Source organism: Aspergillus bombycis (assembly GCF_001792695.1).
Source record: "Aspergillus bombycis strain NRRL26010 chromosome Unknown contig00205, whole genome shotgun sequence".
Taxonomy (NCBI): Eukaryota; Fungi; Ascomycota; class Eurotiomycetes; order Eurotiales; family Aspergillaceae; genus Aspergillus; species Aspergillus bombycis.
The window spans coordinates 418-28082 of record NW_019170207.1 but is presented as its reverse complement, the minus strand read 5'-3'; the positions used below and the strand labels follow the sequence as shown (position 1 = coordinate 28082).

The 27665-nt window shown below is 47.1% G+C and overlaps 10 protein-coding genes across 10 annotated transcripts; 4 read left to right on the top strand and 6 right to left on the bottom strand.

Moving 5' to 3' along the window:
- Positions 1-710: 710 nt before the first annotated feature.
- ABOM_011799 (putative integral membrane protein) lies at positions 711-1894 on the bottom strand (the record flags this gene model as incomplete). Its single annotated transcript, XM_022538927.1, has 6 exons — positions 711-988; positions 1050-1120; positions 1169-1551; positions 1610-1677; positions 1733-1769; positions 1829-1894. 6 exons carry the CDS (start codon positions 1892-1894, stop codon positions 711-713), a joined length of 903 nt encoding a protein of 300 aa, XP_022383165.1.
- A 3108-nt stretch (positions 1895-5002) lies between these two features.
- Positions 5003-6666, top strand: ABOM_011798 (peroxidase family protein; the record flags this gene model as incomplete). The annotated part of the gene is made up of 6 exons (XM_022538926.1): positions 5003-5213; positions 5301-5389; positions 5449-5479; positions 5734-6054; positions 6109-6283; positions 6336-6666. The coding sequence occupies 6 exons, from the start codon at positions 5003-5005 to the stop codon at positions 6664-6666; spliced, it is 1158 nt and encodes a 385-aa protein (XP_022383166.1).
- Positions 6667-8367: 1701 nt separating this feature from the next.
- Positions 8368-9688, bottom strand: ABOM_011797 (putative endoplasmic reticulum DnaJ domain protein Erj5; the record flags this gene model as incomplete). Its single annotated transcript, XM_022538925.1, has 3 exons — positions 8368-9425; positions 9491-9556; positions 9616-9688. The coding sequence occupies 3 exons, from the start codon at positions 9686-9688 to the stop codon at positions 8368-8370; spliced, it is 1197 nt and encodes a 398-aa protein (XP_022383163.1).
- A 1301-nt stretch (positions 9689-10989) lies between these two features.
- Positions 10990-11514, top strand: ABOM_011796 (putative COPII vesicles protein Yip3; the record flags this gene model as incomplete). The annotated part of the gene is made up of 1 exon (XM_022538924.1): positions 10990-11514. One exon carries the CDS (start codon positions 10990-10992, stop codon positions 11512-11514), a length of 525 nt encoding a protein of 174 aa, XP_022383164.1.
- A 26-nt stretch (positions 11515-11540) lies between these two features.
- ABOM_011795 (uncharacterized protein) lies at positions 11541-12602 on the top strand (the record flags this gene model as incomplete). Its single annotated transcript, XM_022538923.1, has 1 exon — positions 11541-12602. One exon carries the CDS (start codon positions 11541-11543, stop codon positions 12600-12602), a length of 1062 nt encoding a protein of 353 aa, XP_022383170.1.
- A 1223-nt stretch (positions 12603-13825) lies between these two features.
- On the top strand, positions 13826-14884 carry ABOM_011794 (Frag1/DRAM/Sfk1 family protein; the record flags this gene model as incomplete). The annotated part of the gene is made up of 5 exons (XM_022538922.1): positions 13826-13880; positions 13932-14013; positions 14069-14338; positions 14394-14599; positions 14664-14884. The coding sequence occupies 5 exons, from the start codon at positions 13826-13828 to the stop codon at positions 14882-14884; spliced, it is 834 nt and encodes a 277-aa protein (XP_022383171.1).
- A 347-nt stretch (positions 14885-15231) lies between these two features.
- ptyA (putative tyrosine/serine protein phosphatase) lies at positions 15232-16585 on the bottom strand (the record flags this gene model as incomplete). The annotated part of the gene is made up of 3 exons (XM_022538921.1): positions 15232-15742; positions 15850-16026; positions 16470-16585. The coding sequence occupies 3 exons, from the start codon at positions 16583-16585 to the stop codon at positions 15232-15234; spliced, it is 804 nt and encodes a 267-aa protein (XP_022383162.1).
- A 470-nt stretch (positions 16586-17055) lies between these two features.
- Positions 17056-20154, bottom strand: ABOM_011792 (glycoside hydrolase family 35 protein; the record flags this gene model as incomplete). Its single annotated transcript, XM_022538920.1, has 4 exons — positions 17056-18190; positions 18243-18744; positions 18794-19870; positions 19920-20154. The coding sequence occupies 4 exons, from the start codon at positions 20152-20154 to the stop codon at positions 17056-17058; spliced, it is 2949 nt and encodes a 982-aa protein (XP_022383169.1).
- Positions 20155-20835: 681 nt separating this feature from the next.
- Positions 20836-23429, bottom strand: ABOM_011791 (uncharacterized protein; the record flags this gene model as incomplete). Its single annotated transcript, XM_022538919.1, has 4 exons — positions 20836-21761; positions 21816-23132; positions 23201-23284; positions 23360-23429. The coding sequence occupies 4 exons, from the start codon at positions 23427-23429 to the stop codon at positions 20836-20838; spliced, it is 2397 nt and encodes a 798-aa protein (XP_022383167.1).
- Positions 23430-24261: 832 nt separating this feature from the next.
- Positions 24262-26330, bottom strand: ABOM_011790 (putative MFS transporter; the record flags this gene model as incomplete). The annotated part of the gene is made up of 7 exons (XM_022538918.1): positions 24262-24332; positions 24389-24556; positions 24616-25024; positions 25076-25579; positions 25634-26023; positions 26090-26223; positions 26285-26330. The coding sequence occupies 7 exons, from the start codon at positions 26328-26330 to the stop codon at positions 24262-24264; spliced, it is 1722 nt and encodes a 573-aa protein (XP_022383168.1).
- Positions 26331-27665: the final 1335 nt, after the last annotated feature.

The following is a 27665-nucleotide window of genomic DNA, read 5'->3' as shown; positions in this document are numbered from 1 at the left end:
ATAAAGAAAGAAAGAAAGAAAGAAAGAAAGAAAGAAAGAAAGAAAGAAAAGAAAAGAAAAGAAAAGAAAAGAAAAGAAAAGAAAAGAAAAGAAAAGAAAAGAGGGCATGGTCAAACCAATTGTGGTGTCGACTGACTCCGAGTCGTAGAAGAAACAAAACCCACAAAATGTGCCATACCTGAGGGGGTTCCACTTCCTGCGCACGGGATGGAAAGTAGCCACGGAGTATAACACGTATATGGAATCTAGCCTCAATTTCTCAACGGTCGGACGGAGTTCGCCCGAGCTTCCAAGTCCAGTTAATAGGTATTACTAGTACGATGTCTAATCTGGCTGGTAGTGGCTGTTGGAAGTTGATAGTGACCCCAACAGTTGACGTCCCCGGGCCGAGACTTTCTGGCCCACTGCTGGTGGTGTACGTTAATTTTAATTTTTAGACGTGCTCAGATTGAAAATTAGGTTATGGAAGTCTGAACCCGAGGGCTAGTCTACCTTAGTTGTTCTAGGATCCACATGTATTAATATTAACTTAAGAAGTGATAAGAAAGAAGGGTATATCATGGTGCAGAGAGAAGAATAATGCAGAATATCCTCGGTAAGGAATGCAATGGCAAAGAAGTCAAGACCATAGACAAAAGAATTCATGAAGAATGTCCAAAGTAATTTAATGAGCGGTCATGCATCCGGCAAGGAAAATTTGAGGTTTAAGATCACCGGTGTCTTTGCAAGTCAAATTGGCTGGAGTTTTCCATGTCTACAAGGGGAAGGAAGTCCGAATCATCTCCTTTCACTTTAGGCTTGCTTTGCAACACGCCTTCTAGCCGAGAGCTGGCGCCCCCCGACCGACTGGTGCTGGTCTGAGCCCTCGTATCACCAAAAATGCTGGGGCAGATGCGGGTCAGTAATGTGCGGATAGCCGGTAGACAGGCACAAATAATTCCCACGTGGACCTCGATGGTGCTCCAGTATCCGACTTGGACATAGTCCCCTGTGTGGTCAGTTAATCAACTATGCACTGGTATTCCTTCATCAAGGCAGCGTGGACCTACAGGTCAAGTTGTCGGTATTTGCAAAATGAATGAGTGATTCCAGTCGTAGTATGCTGACCAGTGTGACACTGCTTCGTATGAGTAAACTGATTAGTAGTAGCTCCATTTCAAACACTTACAAGATACCAAGGCTGAACATAAACATCACAAAGAGCTTCTTCCGCAGGGAAAGCTGTAAGTGGTAGAGCTCACGGAGAGGCATTATCATGACGACCAAGTCCAAAACCATATTGAAGATGGCAGCCGCCCAGCCCTGTGCGTTGATGTTGTTGCACTGATACTGGTGCTCTTTATCCCAGTGGAGCCACGCACCATCGAGAGGCCGGCACTGAAATACAGAAATCAACACAAATGCAATCATGTAACAAACATTGAGGACGATCACAGTGTACACAGCATTCCGGAATGAGCGCTTTGGAAAGACCCTCAAGTAAAAGAAAAGAATCGAAATCTTCGTCAATGGTAGAATACTAAGGTATAAACACTCGTCGAAGAAATATATCTAATACTCCTAAATCAGTACACCCTATGCTGTAACTAATGATACCCGTCTTACTAACCTTGAGAATACGGGTAATATTATCAAAGGGAAGCGTCCAGATATCTTTACCGAGGCCCGTATCAGCCACTATGTGCCATCGTCAGTGTAATTGCTCCCTACTGGGCAATCATAGTGTACATACAAACGACAGATAACGATGAGAGCGGAATTACAAGCAGCTGTAGAGTCCTAGTTAGATATCTTGCGCCCTTCTTCTGAATTTTGGGAGAGGTCATACCATGGTCACTGCCATTATCCAGTCGTCCAACCCAAATTCACCACCACAGCACTTCATCCTTGCCATTATTCGAAGAACAAATGCTACAAAGGCCAATATTCCTCCAACAACGCCCGCTATGGACACTACCTTTGTATGGTCTCGCACTGGCTGGCCGCAGGCTGTCATCGAGACATTTTTGGTCGCTACATACAGTTAATTGGAGATGTTAAGGGTCAAGGATATTAACGTACTTAAAGAATCCCGGATGGTGCAATTTGCTGCAACGCATATTTCTATACTGGCAGTGAGAGCGGGATCTGTGCATATACAGGCCTGGTCTGTAACTGCACAATTAGATACTGCAATAGATGAGATCATGCAATTGAGCTAGATCAGTCAGCTTTTCTTCATACCAATGTGAAGCTATGTGCTTACACCACATCGCGGTATTGCAGCTGCTAGTTCCTGTAGATTTGCCAAGGTAAGCCTAGGAAATGCTACAGCCAGCAATATCACTGGAAGAACCAGCTTCATCCTCGGCGGCTCTGCTCCTGTTTGATTGGAAAGAAAGCAGCAACCAAGGAGAAAGAAGGGGAACGTAAAAATTAAAAGGTGAAAGAGTGACTAAAGGTGAATGTTGAAAAGAAAAGGCAAATGGCATATCCAAGGGCGCTTGATCATTTATCAGGATGTGGACAAAATGACGCGTCAACACCCGGATGGTTTAGTTGAATACATGAATGTACGAGGTGGATGAGGTGATGATCAGAATAACGTACAGATTTCGAACAGTACCAAAAGAAAAACACCGAACATTTCCACGTTTGTGGTGGGCTTAATCTGCCCATCAGACATCGTTATCATATATACATGGGCTGGATCTGGCTATTTGAATTGCCATGACTACCCCCGATTGTACAAGATAGAAGCCCCAATAGAACCAGCGGCAGAATTTACTTACTCTCTGGTGTCCATAGCCAATCTTTTTTTGGTTCTGATTTTCACAGAACAAGGATAAGGGGTTGTTGGTACTTTGGTTCAGTGCTGAGGGGAGGGCAATCAAAAATAAATAAATATACTTACTATACTTACTATACAGTATAAACACATGTAAAACACGATAAGATATAATATAATATATCATCGATCACACACAAGCCCATGTTGAAATGTGTGCAGCTTGAAGGACCAGTCTCTTCTACTCGACTAGAATGGATTTAAGTTGATCCCGCACGTCCGCGAAACATGGACAATCCCAAGATTCATTGTATGCAGTACGGCATATTGACCACAGAAATATACCGGTGGAGTGCTGTAATTTCCAGGAAGCATACGAAGGAAGCAACCCGTGTCAGTGATGGGTAACCGTTCCCGAACCGTTGGCTGTACAATGTAGCGCGGCAGTGGCACTTGGGGAAACACCGCAAGACGCCTGGACAAACCCTAATTCTTAACTTAAAGACAATTAGGATCGGCACTCAACCCTATCCACACAGGAGACAAAGAGATTTATTGCATGCAAAGTTGTCTTCAGTTCTTGCCACCCTTTTGGGCCGTGCTCGTGCCATCCTTCCAGAATCGACCAGTTTTTAAATGCCTATAGTTAACTCAACCATTTCTTATTATATTGCAGAGGTGTACACTAAAGGTTCTTGCGCTGGTCCGTACTATATTTCACGACTATCAACCAATAGTAGTCTATGTTCTCGCTTACAAAATGATGCCATTGGTCATATATAAGATAGTTATTAAGTCACTGACTGGTACAAGAGCCTTTATGCAACTCTGTCACAGTGACCATATACGAATTGGCTCGGGATAAGCCTTCCCTGAAAGAGCGGCACCGGGTTCACGGCAAAGGTATATACGACGTAACCTTGGCAGATCAGACGCCAGGGTCTGATTATAGTAACTTTTTGACCCAGTCGGGAGTAAAACTTAGATATATATTCTTACAAGACCTTTATACTTTTTAAGTTAACAGTTATGTAATAGAATCTGAATGACTAGTAGAAAAAGTCCCTTTGAGTCAGTCCTTCAGAAAGAACTTGATAATTCTAAATATTTAAAATTGTGTTTTCAAGCCGTATGTAATCGGTTTAAAAAGTGGGACTTTTATATGCTTTAGATAGTGCTGCTTTCAGAACTTTATACAGAATTCAAGAATTGATTGATTTATAAGCATTTAAGATTTACACAATTAGCTTTTGAAGTATGATTGATTCAAGGAATTAAGGTCCAAGAATGACGTGCGCGCGCGGTGCAAAAAGTTGTCAAGATCTGAAGACAATTTTGCACCCTCTGTCTAGTTAAAATGGAGAAGTATGACGATCGATAGTCTTTGGATAGGACGGGTTATCTGTTCTTAGCCTGTCCAAAAAAAAAAAAAAAAAGGAATAGAACCGCTAGAGCCAGTTAAGTGGTAACGCCCGTTATAACTTATATGGGATCTTCAATTTTAGACCATTTGAGAGTTAGTATGATATATTGTGATGATATTGTGACACTGGTGTTTCTTGTCTTTTTACCCAGAAAGGGGTGGTGTTTATCTCCCCCCCCTTCTCTATTCTAGTGTGGAATCGGATTATCTGAATAACTGAAGAAAACTGCCAATAGAATGAAAAGTACTTAAGCTTTCTCATTCTCTATGCCTGGCTCAGTGATGTATTTCTTATGGTAAAAGTCTAAACTAGAATTCTACTATGGAACAGACTAACAGTAATTTCTCACCCGAGGGCCGCGATCCTTCGCCAGTTAACCTAGCGTAGTTTATAGTAACTAGAATTTTATGGTTAGTAGAAGGGGGGGATTGTTGGGGCAGGTCAGGGGCACCCACACTGGAGTACTTTAATGGTTTATCTTTGAAGAAGCCACCCCGAGCTCGGTACTTATGACGTCTCAGGGGAAAGGAAATTAGTAACCAAAAGTCGTCCTTTCAAGCGAAATAGTCTGTAAGCACTTCGTACATGCTATAAGGGCCTACGATTCATCAATCTATATACTATTGAGACTCTACGTTGCTATCTGGTCCGAAAAGCACTGCACTTCTTTTTTGTCTCTACGTTCGGCGGTAACGCTTTACTGCTAAATGCAGTGCATTCCCTTTTTTGCCCTTAACCAGCCATTCGTTATTTGAGCCTGTTCTTTTAGTCCTTCATTTCGAACTATCTATCGTTGTTATTTGCTCGAACCATGAGGCGGTCTAGAGAGATTCTACCCTTAATTACTCTAGGACTGGGGTCCTTGATCACAGGCCTCCCCACAGAAGAGAACATGGTCGAAAACATGACGACTATGAAAAATATTAACGAAAGATGTTGCCCTTATTCAAAAATGCAGTATCAAGTCAACGCGGCTATGCACAAGCGTTTTCTGATGGATTCCATGGCCTCTCCAATTGATAGTATGTCTCTCTATATAAACCGTGTATGAGCGTCGCTGAACGGTTATTAAAATGAAGTCACGGGGGACCATGCATTCCAGCCTCCAGATTTTGAGAAAGGTAATCAGCGTGGACCTTGTCCTGGTCTGAACGCTTTGGCGAACCATGGATATATTCCTCGCAGCGGTGTCGTGTCTGTAAGTGAACGGCCTGCGTCTCAAACGACCCACAGGCGTCCATATCTGATGATTCCTAGTTCACCGACGTAGTTGCTGCCATTAATGAAGGTAGGCTTATATTCGTTTCCTAGACGCCAAATTTACCACATTGACGACTATAGTATACGGGATGGGAGTCGATCTTGCAACGATCCTCGGCGCGATGGGTACAGTCTGGACAGGGAATGCACTGTCCTTAGATCCCAGCTTTTCCATCGGGGGAAGGGATACAGGCGTCAACAATCTTCTAGGAAACCTTGACGGTCTCCTTGGTTCGTCCTTCACTGAACATCCCGCTGGGATATATCTCTAAACTGTCGTAGGCGATCCACAAGGCCTCATTGGCTCCCACAATTTTATTGAATCCGATTCTTCCAATACGCGCGATGACCTCTATACAGCCGGTAACAACCACGCCCTCAACATGAGCAAGTTCATGGAATGGTACAACATGTCCATGGACGGCACATTCAGTATGGACCTGATGGCGAAACGAGCGAAGATTCGTTTGGACCAAACCAAGCAGACGAATCCGGAATTCTACTACGGGCCAGTGACCGGGTTGATTGCGCGTAATGCCGGTTATCTATTCCCGGCAAGGGTTTTTCGAAATCATTCACAAGATAATCCAGAGGGTGTTTTGAGTAAGATCCAAGGTTGGCAGTCCACCTCGACGGCTTGAACTAACCGTTGAATAGCTAAGGAAATAATTCGTAATTTCTTCGCCATCTACGGCGAAGAGGGCAACTTCACCTATCGAGAAGGATGGGAGAGAATCCCTGAGAACTGGTATAAGACTCCAGTAGACTATGGCCTGGTGCAACTCAACCTTGACACCCTCGACTGGCTCCTGAAGTACCCCGAGCTTGGAAGGTAAGCATCTGCTTCTGTCGACAGATTTTTCGACAAGTACTAATGAGATTAGTATTGGAGGGAACACTGGAACCGTCAACAGTTTCACAGGGATCGATTTGTCTGATGCCACAGGTGGTGTCTTCAACCTAACTACGCTCTTGAGGGAGAACAACCTCCTCTGCTTTGCGTTTGAAGTCCTGAAGTTCCTCAGCCCTAACGCTCTCGCAGGCTTGTACAAGACCCTGTCTATACCATTGGATGTGATCAGTGATGCGATAACCATACCATTGTTGAACTTCTCATGCCCTGCATTCAAAGACATGCAGATTGGTGGAAAGCCATTCTGGGAATCTATTCAAAGTGACTTTCCTGGGGCTGCGAAAAGTGGTGGCGCGATTTGACCGTGCCAAGTTCTAACAACGATGGCGACTTGTACTAGTATTAGTGCCAGTAGTAGGTGCATATACACTGGAAACAGCAATGAGCGTAGGCAAAGGGAGTTCATACACCACTCTGAGGGGTTGAATATCATCTTACTGTTGTCAATTTTCTCTTTTGTTTGTTCCTTTCTGGTTAAGTTCATCACGAGATGAGGTTCCTGGGCACCCCCACCAATGAGGAGCGCCCGGAGCCTCCAGCCACCCACTTTGTTGCATAAGTGTACTATGTCTTGCTGAGAGTCAGTGTGTCCACCGTCCACAAATCAATTCCACTTCATTCCAATCTAATTTCCTTCTCTTGCTTCCCCTTACTAGTCTTCCAGCTTTTCCACTCTCAAGACTTTGGTTCCTTTGAGTCCAGTCCCAAACTTTTTTGGAAATCCTGTTCTCGTCGTATTACTTCAGTGGAACGAGCTCTGGATTTTCTCCGCTCAATCTTCCACATAGTCTAAACAATTCTGGACTCTAGCGGTGGAGACAAAGCCGCTGCAGCAAAAAGCCTAGAATCTGGAATTGTGCGCATCTGCAGTAACCAACTCCGCAACTAGCTACTGCTTCACCGCCGCAATTGAGCTGCATACGAGGACACGCACGCACGTTCCCTAAAACCATTTCCACCCATCTTGCTCTCAGGACAGGGAAGCATTTCGCATGAGCTTAATTTCTCCCAATTTCTTGCATACGCAGTAAGCGAGCCGAAAGGTTTACCGAAAGAAAATGGGCTGGTTTGATACACATTCTTCCGCTTCCTCTTCTCACTCGGGCCGTAAACGCTCTCCATCCCGCCGGTCAACGTATTCCACCCATCGCCCCCAGCACTCTGCTCCTTCAATCCTTAGTTTTAACGGCGGAGGCAGCCGCAGCCGCGCCGGCCGATCCAGTCCATCGGTCTACTCGTCTTCGTCGTCGCGACGAGCACGACCTCGGTCTGGCTTCGTCCAAAAAGTAGTCCATATCATCAAGCGACTGCTACGTGACATCTCCAAGTATGTCCGTGAGCACCCAATCAAGGTGCTGCTCCTGGTTCTCATACCGCTCCTTACAAGCGGTGTCCTGCAGAAACTGTTCGCCATGATTGGCATTCGTCTGCCCAAGAACATCTTTGGCGGTCAAGGTGGACAATCCCGAGAGGGGGGCAAGAACGGCATCATGGAGAATTTGAGCTCATTTATGAACATTGCGAAGATGATCATGTAAGGAAGGAGTGAAGCGCGCTATATCTCAATATAGGCTGCGTGGTCTAGCAGAGCGCTTCTCTGGGAAATGAATGGTATGATGGATGTGCGGAAGGTAAAAACCTACGATCATGATGACAATGATGACATGGATATATACTTGGTTTTCGGTACTTGATATTCACTTTCGTTTTTTTTTTTGACTTTGTGTGATATTGGATGGCTAGTTACAATTCTACTAGGAGTCTTCTTTTTTCTTTGGCGTGTGTAGATACATCTAAAGTGATTTGTTTGAATCTAACAATATCTACTCCTGGAGTGGTGCAATTGACTGCGAAGGGCTCAATGGTATGGAGTTCTATACCTAGGGTACTGGACAGTTATTTATACATGTTTGGAGTGACGGCTCCTGGAAGCATCGAGGATCCAAAATTTAAAGATAATGAGTAGTAACACAGAAAACGGGATAGTTTCTATACCAGTCACGTCAAGACTTCTGAGAGCGCTTTCCTCGTCTTCTCGATACTCGGCTTTTAGGTGCCACAGCAGAGTCGTTTGTTTGCTCAACAGCCTCTTCCGGTACCTCGGACGGCTCCTCATCGACGATCTCGCCACCTACGGCGCTGGAAGGTCCGAGCAATCTGCCAACAGTTTTATGATAAAACCAGATGGGCACCCGGAACAGCATCGTGTCGCGCACCGTAGGGCGCTGTATTTCATCAATATCAAGTAGGAATTCTTGCCGCTCGCCATCTTCCGTTTCTTCCTCCAAGAACACCTTGCCAACGGAATCAACGATCAGGACCTTGCCATTCTCCGCGACCACCCTTTTTCTCTCTCCGGACGGCTCCACGGACTCGCCTGTCGGGGTCGCGGTACCAGAGTTTCGGGAACTTGCCCGGTTTCCTTTCTTGGTTTCCTTGCGATTCTCCTTCTCCATCATGCGTTTCTGGCGGCGATTGATAGGCATTGCACTCGTTTCCGCTTCTGGTGTTGGGCCTGGGGCCGTTGCGGTAGCATTGGCAGAATCCACGCCTGGAATACCACGAACCCCCAGCTCGTCTCCCCATGCAGCCCTCCTCGCCTGACGAATATACCGATCAACGAACTCGCGCTGGCGTTTCCAACCAAGGATCAATGCAGCATAATGGGCACCACCTCCAAAAGCCAAAAACAGACCAGTCAAGACGGATCCTAGCCCCGGACGAAAGCGCGAATAGTAATAACCGGTACCCTTCCACTTGGGGAAGCCATTCTTCAAGAAGTAGTCATAACGCTCCCGGCCCGGCCCACGAAGGATATTCGCAACGGTATTCAAGCGGGACGCACGGTCATGAGCTTTCTTCACGGCAGCGTCAATCTCTCGCTTACTCGGGCCCTGGTTGACATGGACGCCCGGCTTCTTGTTTTTGGCTCGCGATTTATCCTTGGAAGCATTGGCGATGAAGGATCGTTTGACTTTGTCCGGGTGTAGGAGGCGAGATTTCTTACGATATGCTTTGTTGATGTCGTCCTGGTTCGCATTGGGTTGGATACCGAGGAAATCTGCCGATAGTAGAATTGTCAGAACATGGTACATTGAGGGAAAAGGGGAACACAAGATAACACACCGTAAAATGTCACATTTGTACCCTCTGTCGCGGCTACTTCATCGCGGAGGGAGAAGATTTCATAGTCTGGAAATGGATTGCGGTTAGGGTTATACTGATTATATAGGGGAAGTAGGGTAGCTGACCTTCCTTAGTCCAGGCCGTCACAAGAACAAACAGGACAGCGAACACGACCAAGCGGAGTGCTGTGGACTTCATCTTTTGGCAATGAGGGGAGCGGTCAAGCCGCTGAACCCGAAGTCAATTGGAAGGAGAGGAGCGCGGGGGAATGACTCAGGGAGGCCAACACACACTAGTTATGAGTTGTGGAGGATTATTATTTCCTGGCGAACATTTCCTATTCGACTACGTTACCCTCTCATCCTCAGGCAAATAGCCTAAGCTATGATCTGTCATCAGGCACAAAGGCGGTCGGGTAACATATACGGTAAAGATACGGAAAAATGAAACAGGGATCCATGGCTACCCAACGTGACAAACCCGGATTGGAGGACGATCCACCTTCCGCAGGGCATCGACGTGGACCAATGACGGTTACATAATATGTTGAAAAGTAAGGCGAAAGTTGAAGAGGAGAAAGGCATCTGGATAGTCCGAGCGGAAAATTCATTCGCTATTAGGGGTTCTGAGGAGTAGGAGCGGGAGTGCTGGTTTTACAATAAATGCAGCGTTGTCCCTGTTCAAGCTTCTTGTTCTTTTTTGCCCTTCTCTGGATGTACTGTACCATTACCGAGTACCAGTACCAGTACCTAAGTATAGCAGTATATCACCACCTCCAGCAGTGAGGATTGGAAGATGATGGAGTAAGAGATGGCACCGAATCGACGTGACAAGATGGCCGTCGCTCTTACTGCAAGGTGAAAGCTAGCCCTCCATCTCTCTGGATCGCTGTTGGAACTGGTCGTCTTCGTCTTTGTCTCCAAACCCAATCCGGTCTCAGCCAAATCCACTTCTATTCTTAGCGGTGAAGGCCCATGAATCCGGGGAACCACATTTACGTTACTATTTGCATCTCTCACTTTATGAGTCAGATGTGGACGAGATCTTTCTTTCCATCTTTCATGGTGGTCATCTTTTTTCTTACAATCGACTTGCTCTCCGAGGGAGACCGACCATCTGTCCCTTAATTGCTAAAGGGTGATTGAACTTGCAGTTGTGGCTGCCTTGCAAGGCAGCTGGATCGTCTGTGCTTATCTGGCTCTCGGTCCATTTCAAGTCCAGACAAAAATACGGACCGACCGAAAGGGTTAAACGTCTTTTACCTTTTCTTCAGTGTTTTTCGGGCCAACTAAACCATTACCCATTACTACCTACTACCTATACTTTCCCCTTTTTTTCTCCCTCGGAATTCCCTTCTTCGGTCTGCCTTGATCACTTTCCGGCTCTCCTTAGCGCACACAGGTCGTAAATCCCTTTCGCACGAACTTAAAAGTTCCGATCACTTCTTATTCAATCTCCATCCTTTCCGTGATTATCCCAATCCCTTCGCAATAATCACAATGAGCCCAATTCAGATTCCCGTCGATGCGATTACCTCTCGCTTCGGCGAGCGCTTTAACAGCCTCCGATCCCAATCCCTAGGCTCTCGTTTTGCCAACCTCCGGCCCATTTCCGAGTTCCTTGACGTCAAACGGGTCTCCAAGCCGGCCAACTTCGGCGAGGTTCAGAGTCGTGTGAACTACAACCTCTCTTACTTTTCGAGCAATTATGCCGCGGTCTTCGTGATGCTCAGCATCTACAGCTTGCTGACCAACTTTATGTTGCTTTTCGTGATTATCTTGGTTACTGGTGGCTTGTACGGGATCGGAAAGCTTCAGGGCCGCGACCTAGATCTAGGATTTGCTCGGTTCAACACTTCCCAGCTTTACACCGGATTGCTGATTGTGGCGGTCCCTCTCGGCTTCTTGGCTTCTCCCATCAGCACCGTTCTGTGGCTAATTGGGGCTACCGGCGTCTGTGTCTTTGGCCATGCCGCTTTTATGGATAAACCGATCGAGAATGCTTTTTCAGAGGAGGCGGTCTAGGTGGTCGGCCGCGAACTCCTTACGGTATGCCCCGATGGGGAAGACCACCAGGGGCACAACGAGGGAGACAAACCGGGAGATGGGTGGATCCGTGGGTGGATGGTGACGCACGGATCGAGGAGATTAACAGTGAGGACGAGTACATTTTTCGGGATAACCGGGGTTTGTACGCGAAACAATTATCTGGTATGGACATGGATGAAATTTTACGATGGCGGAAACGGATGCTGGAATATGATGAGTTTTCTGACGAGACCGGGTTTGTCGATGGTATGGATTATAGCTTGCATGAAGACGGGGATAGTACGGTCGCTTATGCGGTTCAGCTAGCTTTGAAAGATAAAGAAGAATGGCATGTGGAACATGCCCTGGAACGGATCCGACGCGCGCAGATGCTGGGACAGAAAAATGTACGATTGTCGAAACGAGAACTCGAGGCACTGGAACGCAAGCGAATGCAGACCGGTGGCAAGAGAGATCATGAACGCAGGAAACCCACCACTAAGGGTTCTAGGTCGAGGGATAGCTCCACGTCAGGTGTACAGCGACGCGGATCCAGTATATCCCAGGACGGACAGACCGCACCATATCGACTCGCCGGCAGCAGTTGGGCCCGCAGCTCCGGCGCTCCGTCTCGACAATCTCAACCGCCTACTCCATCTCCTAAGTCCTCACTGCGATATTCTGAGCGGTATTCCACTACGTTCCCGCAAGCGTCCTCAAGAGGTACAGCCTCCGCATATCCTCTCCCGGATGACCCCAACTGGGTGCCTCCGTATCAGCTCCCTTCTAGAGATCAACATTCGCACTCAATGCGTAGTTCAGTGGGCCCTCTGCAGGGAGCCTCACGGCGATCATCGTCCTACATGTCAGCATACCAAACCGTCGCTAGCCCCAGCAGTGTACGGGGCTTATTCACTCCTCGGAAGACTCCATTGCGATCTACGGTGGAGAGGACACACAACGACGATGAGGAAAGCAATTCAAATGATGGCCGAGCGCACATCGTGGATGTAGTTGAGCGCAAAGTGTCGACGGGTCGTCCAGCAACCAGCAAGGGCAGCCGTCAACGCCGCCACCGTTCTTAGATTCTGAAGTCCCCCAGTGTTGTGCTCCTCCTTGATGTCTAGTGGGAACAGTCTCTTTGGTTTGTCTTGGGTTACTGCTTGGGTGGAATTTGGAACCATTGTGGCTTTGCAGCAACAGACGTAATGGAGTTCAGTATTGATGAATAATATAGAGTCAATTTTTACCTTCTAACAATATCATGGTTTGTCTAACAGTTGTGAGCGAAGTGAACGAAGAGCAATGCATCACAAAAATAATTATCAGAACGGCGGGCGGTAGCGTATCCACCCACATTGTCATAAATTTCTAGATCCACGGTGGAGAGCATTTACATTCCTGACTCGAGAGTTTCGGGAAATGGGGTAACCGTGTAACTTATGCCGTGGAATCAGACACCTTGTTCACTGGCTATTTTGGAGGGGGGAGGGTCTTGGGGGATAATATAGAAGCGTTTTCATTTGTGGCTTTGTCTCAGTCATGGAGTTAATTTAACATTGATTATAGACTCCCGATGATCTTCGGAATTAAGGGTTCTCCGATGATGACGTCGCCGGATGCCGGGACGGTGAAGTCATCAGAAATTTCTTAGTAGTGAATGAAACTTGAGTATACTTAAGCCGCGCTCTCGCGCGCAGTCGCCAAATGGAGACACTCTTCTTGCATGATAAGCACTGGCTATTGTTCGTTCATTTCCCATCCAGCCTCACAGCCCCTGGATATATAAATAAAATAAGTAGATTATCAATTGTGCCTATCCTTTTTGGCTTTTCTCTTATAAAGATCAATTCATTCCACGACTCCCGATTCTTTTTTTTTTTACCCAACCACGGCTCCACGCCCCCTTACTGCTACCCGTGTAGCTGTACTCCGTATGTCTCTGTACCTACTTAGAAGCGCGTGAGTTGGACAGATTTCACCATCTGTAAAACTTTGAGGCCTTGATCAACGCCGAGAGTTGCACGCTAGGCATCATTGTGTAAGTTTTTGTCTAAGCCTCTTCCGCAGTTCCCGGCGCTTACGATTTACTGCCCCTTCCATGGACTATTTTGTCACCCTGCTGGATTGCCACTTTACTTTCTTTCATATTTTTTTGTGCCCCGCTACATGATTTCTTGTAAGAATATAGGGACTGACATAAGGTTTCAGACAGTCATTATACCGCGTTCTGTACATTATAAGCGTTCTTGGGTTCGAGAATACACATAGAACGAATTAGAGGGTCAGGAGCGAGGGGGCCATCATAATGTGGATCATTTCATTCTGGATCTTTCCGGTCATATCGGCCTTCATGTGGATAGGTATGGCTCTGTCGTCAATTGGATGCGTGATGAAATATTAACGATAACTAGCAATGCTACTGGCAATGCTGGGGAATTGGGCGGTACGGGGCACACCGGTATATTCTAGTATGGAAGAGGGACAGACAATTGCGTATGGGCGCTGTCTATAGTCTAGGTACGATCGGATACTAACCGCGGTTGAATAGGTACATCTCCGACATTGGCGCACAAGGCCTCAAACCTTTGTTCATCACTGGAAGTGTAATAACGGTTGTATTCCTGGATCTCTCCTTTATATCTGAACGGTGGCTGCGACATGCCGGCCAGTTGGTGCCGAACAAAGGCAAGTTTGACAAGGCCTGTGCCATTCTTTCTATATTCTTCTCGATTGCGGGCGCCTTGGGGCTCATTCTCTTGTCGATTTTCGATACGTTGCGCCACCCGCACATGCATAGTGGGTTCCTGGTCATGTTCTTGTAAGTTTGACACACCGACAAGACGATCAGACAAATAAAATGCTGACGGCTCTAGGGCTGGTTACATCATAAGCGCGATTCTGATTTGCGCCGAGTACCTCCGTCTGGGCGTTTTCTACCGCTCTCAGCATCGGGTCCTATTCGCCAGCTTTGTAATTAAACTCATGTTCATTATTATTGAGATCGCCCTCGCTATTGCCTTTGGCGTCCTGGGCAATAAAGGTCCTAGCAAGAGAAACGCGGCGGCTGTTTTGGAATGGGGTATGTGATACTTGAAGCTCGGTAATATGAACACGGAGCTTAGCCAGCTAACCACGGCTCACAGTAATCGCCCTCATCTTTACATTCTACGTTCTTTCATTCGTTGTCGACCTATTACCATCTGTGCGCACCCGCCGCCACGTTCCACAAGGCGAGAAGCGGGTCGTGAGGTCCGAGATGGAGAATGGCATGGGTCAGCCTAACGCCACGATTGAAGAGCCATTAACGACTGACTCGGCCGGGCCTAATATGGATTATAGCTACTACCGTGGGCAGCGCATGTGATCGGCTTGCTTTGATATTTTCCTTTCTAGAGTTGGTTCGCATTTACGGTGCATTAGGGTTATGTATGTGCTATATACCTCAGTGGGGCTGGTTTCGATGTATACGATCCTTGTATGGTTTTCTTTCTTCTTTTGGTCGGTACTCTTTTATATCAATTGGTCTTGGATATATACCTCTACTGCTTGGGAACATACTGGTTACATGAATAAAACACCACCCGGCATAATCAAAGAACCATATCGTCTATCATTAACATTATCTAGTATTTCAACATCACGGTTTATCACGTAATGCAACAACAGTATCAACCAACGCCAAACACCAGCAAACTAGAAAATACAGGGCGATCAAGCAACCAGGGTCTCTCGAATGACATCCAACTTCTTCTTCTCAACCCCCGCGAACCTCAGATACCCCTCAACACCCCCGTATCTCTCGTCTAGATGCCTCCTAATCTCCATTATAAACCGATCTGGACACTTGATATAGTCCTCCGACAACCCCAACTTTCGAATCTCCTTCATCCGCTCCTCCGCCTCAACCACCAACTCCGGTTCCGACCGCACGTAATCCGCCGTCATAGCCTCGTCACTCACAACACCCGTCAAAAGCAGCAACATCAGAACCACGAGGCCCGTACGGTCTTTTCCTTGGGTACAATGCACCAGAACCGGATACGTCCGGTCCCCACCGCCATTCTGCGACGCGAAAAGCTCAAAGACTTCTCTCATCTCAGCCGTGCTACTATCGAGCATATCCAGACCCAATCCGACCAGACCCCTAGGCGACATGACCTGTTGCCCGACAATAACCACTGCATCATCACGGTAACCGGACGCTGCGAGAGCAAGGACCTTGCTGTTAACTTCATTAGCTTTCCCCGTTCCTTATTCCCGTCGTTTATCCATCATCCATCCCATGTACCTAATGGGAGGGGGAAAACCAAGAAAGGAAGATGTCCATACAAGAAATTCCACCAATCCAAGCGCCATAGCAATGATCGCTCGAAAGCTTTCCCGGTCAGATTAATCAGTTGCCGGCGGACATGGGGCAATTGGAATAGATGGTCTGTGTTGATATTGGGGGGAGCAGCAGTCCCCGATTCGGCATGGAGTTTGGCGGTTGCCATTTGGTGTTCCGGTCTGGGGACCATTAGCGTTCATTTTTCATGACTTGTCGTTTTGGAAATAATCATATGATGTAGGATGCAGGTAGGTAACTATGATATATTGGGAGGGGAGGGGAGGAAAGAAAGAAAGAAAGAACGGAGGTCAAGGAGAAAAGGACATACGTAGACCTCAAATCAATAACAGTAGCTATATGAAGTTCATCCGTCAAGCGCCGTTTATCTCTTTCCGAGGCATCATCTAGCTGGAATTGTTTACACGCATTAATAACAAGTTATTGGTTTTATATACGAGAAAACTGAAAAGTTGATGGACTGCTTTACCCTTGCGCTGCGAAATAGAACCCCTTCGTTCAAGACCCTGTAGTACAATTCGCACGGTAATTAGTTCAGTCCCATCAATGGTGACATCGTCGTCTATCCTTCCTGCAGAAGCTCGGTCAAACTGTGATGGCATACTTTTTCCCCATGAGTCGGTTGATGGAACGACCGACATCGCGGAAGTTGATAATGTTATCGAATGGGCGATCGGGGGAGTCCAGATCGACGCTGGAGGAGCGCGGATGAGAGGTCATGATGGGTCTAATGCGGGAAGAATTTGATATCCAGGTGGATTCTATCATATACGAATGAAAACTGAAGGAAACGAGGCAGCGCAAGGACTGAGATCAGACACGATAATAATACATAGTATGTGGTGATTATTGAAAATAAAAGATTGTCTATGTCAGATTGAGATACGGCGCGTAGACCTTCATTTAAATGCAAGGCAACGTGGATCAAATTCATTTGATTTCCAGCGTGGAGCCGCGCACCAAATGGCGGTGGAGAGAAGTGGAAAAAAAATAAAAATAAAAAAAATAAAAAAAAGGGACAAAAAGAAACCACTGCATTGTGGACAGCACCCCCAAACGGACTTTCTTTGATTTCCGTTGGGTCTTTTTCTCTTGTTTGTCATAGAAAATAAGAAATAATACCAGAACTTAATCACACCTTTCAAAGCCATGCAACTTTCATTGGATTTACTCGATTCACTAGCATTCAATCACGCATACTCCGTGCGGTCCTTCCAGCCCGGCTGGAGATAACGCCAGTCCCGGTTGAAATCGAACCCACTGCGATATTTTGCATATGCCTTCAGCTCCACCTGCTCCAGTCTCGCCCCCGCGTCTGTCAACGCCCACATGCTAATCGCTAGTGAATTCTGTCCCCGGTTGTTAATCACCCCCGGCGGGAATGGGAATAAGTCCTGCGGTCCAATATGCGGGAGATAATGGCCGAACTGGTATCCATTCATGAATATCTGCACAACCGCCGTAGTGCCAGCCGGTGCGCTTAACTGAAGCCCAATGGGGACGTCTAAGTCCTCATTCAAATCCAGTTCGAAGCTCGTCGTGTAAAATCTTCCCTCCGCGCCGAGCACTCCTTCCAGAGGATTGTTGTCCAAGGCCGACTCGGGGGCTTGGTATCCTGGCAGATGCCAGCCCATCCGCTCTCCATAAAGACCGCCTTCATTCATCGGGCCACGCACTGGGTCAATGTTCTTTTCTCCGCCTGCATTGCCTTGGATGCGCCACAACGTAAAGTTACCTCCTCCGATCAAGGTGGCGCCCATGATCCCCCGCGGATTCTGGGTGCCTATAGGCTTCTGGCTGTTCTGATCGTGGCCGGTATAGTCCGTAATAATAGTAAGCACATTGTCGCGAGATCTGAGAGAGGAAAGGTTGAACTTAAGCACCTCCCAACTTGCGACTTTGTCGGGGTCTCCTGTAAATCCTCCCACGTAAGCACCATTCAACCACGCCGCCCATCCAGCTGCGGCACCATTCTGCACCGTAACATTGGCCCCAGTAACATTTTGTCCATCGAATCGTCCACGGTAAATTTTAGTCCCTGTGTGATAACCGTAGTCACCGGAGTAGAGTACTGGAAGAGAGAGAGGAGCGATCGAATTGACCGACGTAGTTTTATTGCAGACCGTCCACCTGGAGTCGTCATAATCTGGACTGATCTCAGGAAGTGTATCTTGCGCCTTCCATGAACTAAGCGAAGGAAGGGAGACTTCTATATCTTCCGCTCCAGGGACAGTCCCGATAAGACTGCCGTATGTAGTTACTCTAGTATCAATGAGATTACCGTTCCAGCTCACCTTCTTAACATGCTCATCGCCCGTATATACTCTAAATAAAAATTAGTGATGATACGCACAAAAGGCCCGACATCGCAACTTACTCTATTGAACTTGAGTTGGAGTTGTCCCCAATGACCTCCACAGTGTCAAGTTTTATAGAAGCCCCCCGGACCAGATATGGACCAAAAACTAGGATATGCTCATTAGGAGCAATCGTTGGGCTTGAGATGGTAGGAGGTGCAAAAAAGTTCCATGCGGTTTTCTTATCGAGCAAGTAGACCAGCACTCCATTTGAAAATTTCACCGCTGTAATTCCCTCTCCTTGGACGTATGAATATTGTGTGCCTTGGCTGATATCTGACGAACTTAAGTTTGAAGTACCGTATGTTTGGTATATGAGATCAGCCGGGGCATCCTTGAACACAAAAACCCCCTTTTGGCCCGCATTCAGGTAAAATACAAGTACGTCCACGTCGAGCGTTGCGTATGTCAAGATCTCAGCAGACGAATACAGAAGAGAGGATTCACTGCCAATTCTGTAGTCTGTGACAATTATCTTGCTTTGACGGCCATCAAGTTCAATATCTGGAATGGCAATGGTTCCTGCTCGGGTCAGAGTGAGTCTAAAGTGGCCTTTGCATAAGGTGCATACCTGCAGAAGTTTTTACATTCAATGAGAAAGATGTGACTTCTCGTGATGAGCTGGTTTCGTGAGCCACAACATAAAACCCAGCGTCCGTCTCAGGGTTTCGAAGAGCCCAGGTGTAAATGCTATCATCACTAGTGTAACCGGTGCCGTTCCCTTCCATGTACGTTTTCAGCAGGTCCTTCGACACACGGGTAAATAGTCCAAGCAGTTTGGTCTGTTTTAATTTATCACGAATCTCTCGGGTCTCTCGAAGAGGGGAGCCGTAGTCGTAAGATGTGTAAACTACAGGAGCTGCACTATGGCCCCAGTTGGTGCCCCCAAATGTCATGTAGATGTTCTGAAGTGTCACGCGCGAGCCGATATTATTCTTATAGTAGACGTCTGCAAACTCTGGGGAGAGCTCCGACGCACAAGTGTCATAAAACGACCCACCCCAAGGTTGAAACCAACCTCCTTCGAATTCGGGCAAATATTCGGGCTGTGTGTAGGAGTAATTCTGGAACCACTGGTAGTATGTCCGGACCAAGTTGAATCCAGAGTTTGGGTTGGTGCATGAAAGGCTTCCCGGGTATGAGTCAAGCCCATATACGTTAACAGCTCCTCCGACATTCTTATAGTCAGTGGACCAGCTCACTGTGCGCATTCCCTTTTCATTGTGGCTGCTTGGGACGACAATCCCGGCCTCCTCGAATTCTTTCGCTATCTGCCCCATGTAGATGACTTTACTATCATTGGAATCGTAGGTTGTTTCCTGGAGTTCATTCTCATGTTGGTTCAGAATGACAGGGCCGCCCTTGGTGATTTGATTTGCTGCAATGATCTTGCCGACCTCCCGAACCCACGGTCTCCATCTTTTATAGTAGGCTTCATCACTCGTCCGTTCACTGCCCATCTGTCCATTTGCCGCCCATAGAGCAAACCCACCCGCAGAAGTCTCTGCATTACAGTATGGGCCTGCCCTGGAGATCACATAGAGGCCCGCTTGTTTAGCATAATCAAATAAGCGCTGGATATCATGAGCACCCGTCGTAAAGTCGAACTCGTCCTCTGAAGCGCTGTGATAACTCCAGAAAAAATAAACTGCACAATATTAGTATAGCATTTCTATAGTTCTGCCAGGCAGTCACACCCGAGATGGTGTTAAATCCATTCGCACGCAATTTCTGAAAAACATCTAACCACAGCTCGGGAACGGGGAGTCTCTGGTAGTGAAATTCACCGGAGAAAACAAAAAGTCGCTCGCCTTTGACGGACAGACTGTATTTGTCCCACGTCACATCGGCGGTCTTCCCATTGTCGAGGCCTGATACCTTCCCGGTCAGGAGAATAAGCCAACCCAGATAAAAAAGTCCGAATAACCGCATATCCTTCACCGGCTATAATAGAGACTGCCCTTAAAATTTTCCATCGCAGTAAATCATGCAAGCGAGAAGCTTCCATAATAAGAGGTGCTCCTCTTCCTTGAAAGTGCCCTTCGGCCCTCGCGATATTGATGTCCCGGCTGGGGACAGGGATTGGTGGAAGATCAGTCTGGTTGAGAGAATCCCCTTTTCTCCGTAATCGGGACACTGGAAATGGTGTCAGAGGGGGACTGCTTGCATAATCTCATGATAATCCCCGGGGGAAAGATATGCCTGGTGGATACAGCAGGGTGGCATAGGATATACCCAGCCTGAAGTTGCATCATCATTATGAAGAGTAAAATTAGTCATACATATATATAACCATAGAGGCATTTTTAGATACTTGTGCTTTTCACATACTAGGTTGTAGACTAACTCATGCGAGGAAAAAAAAAAAAAAAAAAAAAAAAAAAGTAGCCTCAGTAAAGTCGTGGGAAAAAGTGACAACATTAGCAGTCCAGGTATGTCCCTTCATATGTACTGGAAATCCTTTAGAACGCCTTACCTGACCACCTTCCTATATGTTCCCGACTCCAAAAAGCACATAATCCACACCACTGAATGAAAATAAAACGATTAAACAGAGTTCCAAACCCGCGATAAAAGATGTACAGAGACATTGGAAGCAATACAATTACATCATCAAAGGTCTTCAGAGAACCGTGATTCACGACCAGTAGTACCGTTGCTTGCTCGCTTTCCGATTGCAGGCGGAACAGGCAATCCTTGATCGGCGGCACTCTCACGTAGTTCGTCTCGCTCAGTAGCGTGCGAAGGTAATTCATCTGCAGCAGTATGCTCGACAGGTACAGATCCTTCATCAGTCTCCTTATTAGGATCTGTAACTCCGTCCGTCTTATCTTGCGAGTTCCTCGAGACCATCTGCGAAAGTCTGGACTTCAGGCGAGATCGCTTATCGCCATTCTGCTCTGGACTCTCCTTGGACCCTGGCTCAGCTGCCTGCCCTTCAGGTTTCATAGCCTCCAGGGTGCCTGCATCCACTGACTTTCTCTGCATTTCCTGCAGATCATCTGCTGTAACAGGGTTGGACCTAAGAGGTGCACCGAGTTCGTTATCACCACCCACCTCGGCTAAATCAGTTGCATCAGCTGTTTCCGCTTTTTCAGCTTTTTCAGCTTTTTCAGCTGTCTCAACTGACTCATTCGGCCCCTCTGCTGCCTGAGCAGTTTCTTCCACCGCGTTTGAGGGTGTCTCGCGATCGCCCTCCGCTATTTTTGGAGCTTCACCTGTGCCTGCACTGGGGCGACGACCGCCCAACTTACTGAACCACGTCTTGAGTTTCGATTCTGTTCTCGTGATGGGCTCTGTAGATCCTGTATCTATCACGGCCCCTGAGGCAGTAGCTTCATTGCCGGCCCGTGTGGTCTGTGGCTGCTCTGTTTCCTGTGGGGCACTCTTTGCATGCTCCTCAGCCGCACCCTCGAGTCCTTCGGTAGCCCTGGTTGCGGTGTGTTTTCCTAAAATGGGCTCATGGTCCTGGCCCCTCTTAGCCTTTCGCCACAACCATGTCTTTTCCCCTCTGCCTTTTAACTCTTGTTTCATGGCAGCTATTCAACGTTAGCAATGTAATGTATCGAGCACAAGAAACTGGAAATACTGACCCTTCTGCCGCTTCTCCTCGGCCAAGAGGTCGGCCTCTCGTTGACGAGCTACAGCTTCGCGACGCTGTCTTTCCTCTTCATCCAAGCGTCGCTCTAACTCCTTAGCTCTTTCTGTCTCTGCGCGATCAGTAATTTCATCAAACGTTGGCTGGAGCCTTGAACGAGCGAGAGCCTCCACATCAGCCATATCAATGAATTTCTGAGCACCAAGGTTGACTTTCTCGCCTGGGGTATATTGCAAGTCAGTCTCTTGCATATCCTTCCGCGCGCGGGCTAGTGCTGCCTCCTCCCATTCTTTCTGGAGTGTAGCAGGGGCACGGCCGGTCTCAGCATAGACACGCATTTCCATATCTTGCAAAACTGCGTCGACATTCCTCTTGGCGGCTTCCATTAGAAGAGCACGATCTTTGTCTCTCTGTTCATCTACCGCATCGAGCTTTGTCCGGAGACTGGTCATCTGATGCCTGATTTCTCTGGACCGCTCTACGTCGAATTCAGATGCATCCGAGTCTATAGACAATCTCCTTCTGCGGGTAGGTACGCTGGACCGTGTATCTTGCTGCTCAAGTCGGTAATATTCCCGATATACTGCGGTGTCATCTTGCATGCTGGCCAGTTTCTCTGCTGCAAGCTTCTGGGCAGTCGCTTGAAGGTTCACTGCCCGTTGAACGGCCCCTGCTTCTGGTCGACTTACGGATCGTTTAGGGCGCACACGCCCATGGTTTGCCTGAGTACTAGGAATGGATGGATAAAGTTGCTCTGGCTCGGTAGTTTCCGTGAGGCTGTACATGTCCCGCGCCATTGACACGGCAGCTGCTTGCAGCACACTTTTCCTTCTCTGCTCTTCTATCTCTGGGGCCACAGGTGGGGTTGCAGTGAATAGTCGACGGTTGACATGTGCAAGGTGTTGAATTCGGCTAGCCTCCATTGCGGCGTCAAGGTCGCTGAGTTGGCCCGCCGAAGTTGTATAGGCGGCTTCAGAAGGTGCAGATTCAGCTCTCCTCCTATTACTATACAGAGCTCCCCTAGCAGCACAAACAGCTTTTTCTCTTTCGGCGATTTCGCGACGCGCCTCTGGTGTTAAATCCGCTGCGGAGACCTCTGTACTCGCGGGTAAACTTGATATTGAACTACGATCCCTGCGCGCAGAAGCTCCAGCCCTATACCCGCCATGGCTCGAAATATCGGAATGATCTTGGACATATATAGCCGCTGCGGCCTGTTTCTCAGCTTCGAGCTGTCTATTCTTCGCTTGTGCCAGAGCAGCCACTGCCGACGCATGGCTGAAGCCCGGACGTGATCCTGGCACTTTCAAGTCTACAACCCGTCAACTTTATATTACCTTACACTCTTGGAGAATGCAGAAGTTTATCAGTTATACTCACTGGATAGATCGGTCTCGAACGCTGAGGGCTCGCGAGCCGATAGTCTTCGCTCAGGGTGGGTAACGTAAAGGGCCGCCGACGCGGCTATCCGCAGACCTGTCAGCACAAAAGGTCCTATTCAGAAGAAGCAGAGTAAAATTCTGCCTAAAGGTCTCTCACCTTGGTCCGCTAACCGGGTTGACCGGGAGCGTGGAACGCTCTGAACTGGGGGCTGCTCAATGGTTGCCATGATAAGATGATGTCCGCAGCGCGTTGCAGGAAGCAAGGGATTGCAACGAAGACAGGCATTCCCGAGAAAGATAGAAAAAGAGGAGAGCAGGACAGCAGGGAGGAAAAAAGGACGAGCGATTGGGCGGAAGTGACGGGATAGACTCCAGGAAGGAGGCTCCGGAAGTTTGACGAGAGTATAATATTGCCAGTGACGTAGTTGGTTGCAGAGATCGATCCACGGATGCTACGATCACTGGTTAGCTCTGGAGTGGCTTGGCGATGTAAGGCTGAGGAGATGTTTCTCACGTTGCTATAGTCATGACGTCGATCTAATATTAATGTGAGGAAGAAAGAAGGAAGAACGTTACATCCTCCCGACTGGTGATTCTTCCATCCCAACATTTTATGAGACACATTCTTCCGGCTCTTTTCCGTTTTCGTCCACTGCCATGCTGTAGCTTTCTGCTGGTCAGATCCAAGTTCCCCATCACATGACCCGGTCAGCAAGTGGCAGTTACGCTTTTTTTTTGTCTTCTTTACGAACTGGTGGCTGAGGCTACACATCTCACTGGGCTTTGTAAGGCAGGTCCCTTGGGCCTAGACCCTCCACCGATGTAATTCCGAAAGTACATTAATCTACTCTATAGTACGTAGAGTAAATTATATGTTCTACTAGGTATTAAAAATTAGAAAAATAGAAAATAATCATTTCCTGTTTCCAAGACAAAAGGCAGGAAAAGAAAGGTTGGTTATCATTTATGGGGGAAAGATTGAGCCGCCTAGAATTAAACGATGCACTTCTAAATAACTAGTAACTCTATACAACTAGTCCCGGCATTCAGCACAAAGTATCACCATAGATGCAAAATCTTAAGGAGGTCATGACGTGCAAAAAATGAGCGGTTTCTCTTGCCAAGGATATCTAGTAAATCGGTATTAGCTCACAATCCTTACATCTGTATGATTAATGAAACTTACACATGGGGATACTCAAGGCACAAATCCCCATTTGTATACTAGATATCGCCAAGAATGTCGGTTTGATACCATTCGAAAGTAACCATTCATAAGCGAAAAATGTTAGTATGAAACTAAAAATGTTCTTGAATATCAGCATGCATGTGAATGATTCTATCGCAATTTGACCTGTAATTGTAAGCGAGGGCGCTTAGAAATAACCGCAGTAGCGAATGGAAACTACTCACGGTGGGCATCAACGATATACAGCGCACTGGCAACAGCACCCATGACCATCCCTATAATTACCAATGCGAAGAACACATCAACCACAAGCCAGCCATATTTTCCCACATCTTGGGCCACTATGCCGAAGCCGTAAAGCCCAGCACCGCTGAAGACTAATTGAAAGATAACGAGGAGAATGCGGAACTCAGGCTCATATCTTCCTTTGTTTAGCTTAATCATGATCTTATTCATGGAGTCAGAGAGTATGCCCGAAAGGATTAAGCCCACAATAGAGCCGATAAAAGCGCCGGTGTACAGATATCCAGTTTGGACTTCATTGAACCATAGGGGAGGCCCTAAAAAAATGGCTGCTAGTACCACACCAATGAAGACAGTCCAGCCGATGATTACACCTTGGATTAAGCAAGCCTATGGCTGTCAGTGTCTGACCTCAGGATATTGTTTCAGCGAGTGCTTTACCCAAAGAATTGCAGGGTGAAAGAACAGCGGAAATGGTCTGAGCAGAAGCTTCAAGAAATTCTCGTCTGTCTTGCGCCCATTGAATGGCTTCAGAGTTTGGATATATGAGGCTTTCGCAGGGACAATCATGTTTAAATGCGTGTCTCGCTCTTGTGATCCAGCCTGCGATTCACTATTAGTGAGCGGCGAAACATACTTTTTCTCATCGGATATGTGGCTGGCTTCATGTTGATGTTCATTGGATTGTTGTTGCGAGCACATCCTATTTTCGATTCTTTGATGTACCATCTGTTTCAAGTCATTATTTAGATATTCTGGGCGTCTAAAAGCTGTCTCAGGCACCAAGAAGAAAGTCAAAGGCAGCGATGCCGCCGAAAAGATTGCCAGAAGGTAAAATGTCAACTCCCACCCAAGAGAATGAGTGATTCTACCAGCCAGAACCGGTGTAAGAAAAGCGGCTCCAAATAGAGCAACATTCGATAGTGCCATCCTTTTGCCACGCTCCTACGATGCTTGTTAGAAACAGACATTGAATTATCGAGGTTCGTTCAGACTTACGTGAACATAGTATAGATCGCCAACACAAGCATTGACCAAAGCTTCGAAAGGTGCTAGAGCAACCCCTTGGAAGATGCGAGCCCATACCAAGCTTGTATAATTGTTGGAACTTCCACCTGCCCAGCCACAATTTATCACCATTAGAATATTCCCGAGAAGAAAAAGATGCCGTTTTCCCCATACTCGCGCTGTCGGCACGATCAATATCCCAGCAACGCCCACACCACAAAGGTGATATCCAGTGAGAAGGGCGACAGAAGTGAAACTCCTTTTAAAGTGAAGGGATATCGTCACGGTATTGGCTGCCATAAGAGAACTCGTTGTTGCACAAAGAACTGCCACGAAGGAAAGGACTAGCAGTGTAACATCACGCTTCCATAATGGCCAGTTCTGTTCGGCATCCGTTGTTAGTCACTATATATTCAAGAGCAATATGTTGTAAGGGAGTCGACATACCAGGGGATCATTGAGATCATCACTTGGCTGAGGAACTAGGAGGATAGGAATAGTACCCGAGCGGTCGTATTTCAGGTTGGAATCAACATTGGTCTGCTCGTTGGAGCTTTCTCTTTCAAGGATATCAGAAGTGCCTAGATTAATCCAAAGCCCCTAAGCATCTACAGTATATATTGAAGACCGATTGACACTTACCAGGAACTTGGGCAAGTGAAGTGTCTTCTAACACACCTAGCCCCATCCTGATTGTGAGGGTTAACGGGCCTAAGAGTGCTTGGGACAATAAATATCAGGGTAGATTAATTTATCCCGGAGAATTCGGTAAGGACGAAGCAGGATGATGAGCCAAATAAAAAATGGACCGAGCTCTCCATCAAGTCCAGTTGGTGAGTACAGCATGTGTTTTGCCGGCTGGTTCATGAAACACTGGAAGAGGGGGCACACCAAAATTTGTCAACACGGAGAATTTGCTCGAAACCTTACCTACTACGAGTTAAGCATAAATTTCTTTTGAATCCAAGGTCTTTTTCAGATAGGTCGGAGATTGGGGAGAAAGGGAGGCAGTCAGTAAACAAACACAGATGGATGAAAAATTAAGAAGATAAAAAGATGAATAGTTACTCCATTCAGCGCACAAGGTAAGCATAATTCAATCTGCAAGGGCCAGTCAGTTGAAGATGAAATCTAGTCAGAACCTTGAAGCCTAGTAGTGGTCATTGCTCCGTCTCGGTCATAGTCAAGATGATCAATGTGCGGAGAAGCAGTGGACCATCGAACTTAACTTACCGTATGAGGTCTCTGTTATGTATACCCTTACCAGTACTAGTGGTACTGGTAGGGTTTGTCCCTTTCGTTGACTTATTAGGGGTTTTTAGGTCGGCAATCTACACTCAGCTTTCGCAGCTCAGTACCTATGGAGATTATGGTGTTCGATCTTTTCTATTGAAAGAAACAGCTATGGAATCTGCCATTGTAGGACTGGGTGGCTGTCTCACTTTGGGACTCCTGAAAGATCCACACCCAATGTTCCGCTTCCAGGCCCTGTATAACCTAGGTTAACATCTCAATACCTATGAGAGCACTACTACTACTAGTAGTAGTAGTAGGAAACAAACATATACCGAAGGAGACGTGAGGGGTTGGTATGACTGAGGGATTTCTACGGCGTCTGATTCATGACTCCCGACCCTGCCAAGATCGTCAAAGCGAACTCTAGTGGAGAATAAGAGAGCCTTCCGCAAATGAGAAATTAGAGCCGAAGGAGATCTGGGGATAAAGTCCAAAAAAGAGGGTATTGTGGATCTTTTCCATTACACTAGGAGCGCACTACTATAGCTTGTCCAACCTCAAGGCAAGATACTATTGGTGAGCGCACATATGTTCACCACTGTTGCACATTTCTCATTCTCGTCGAGCAATTATTACCAGGGTGGCTGAAAAGGATCAGTGGAAACCCCTCATACCACTCGTAAGTGCTACTAGTAGTATGTACTGGATGCCTGTCTTCATAGTAACCCGTTACTATACTTTCACCCCTCGACCTCTCATCTCCAACAACCAGTTGTATTATATGTCA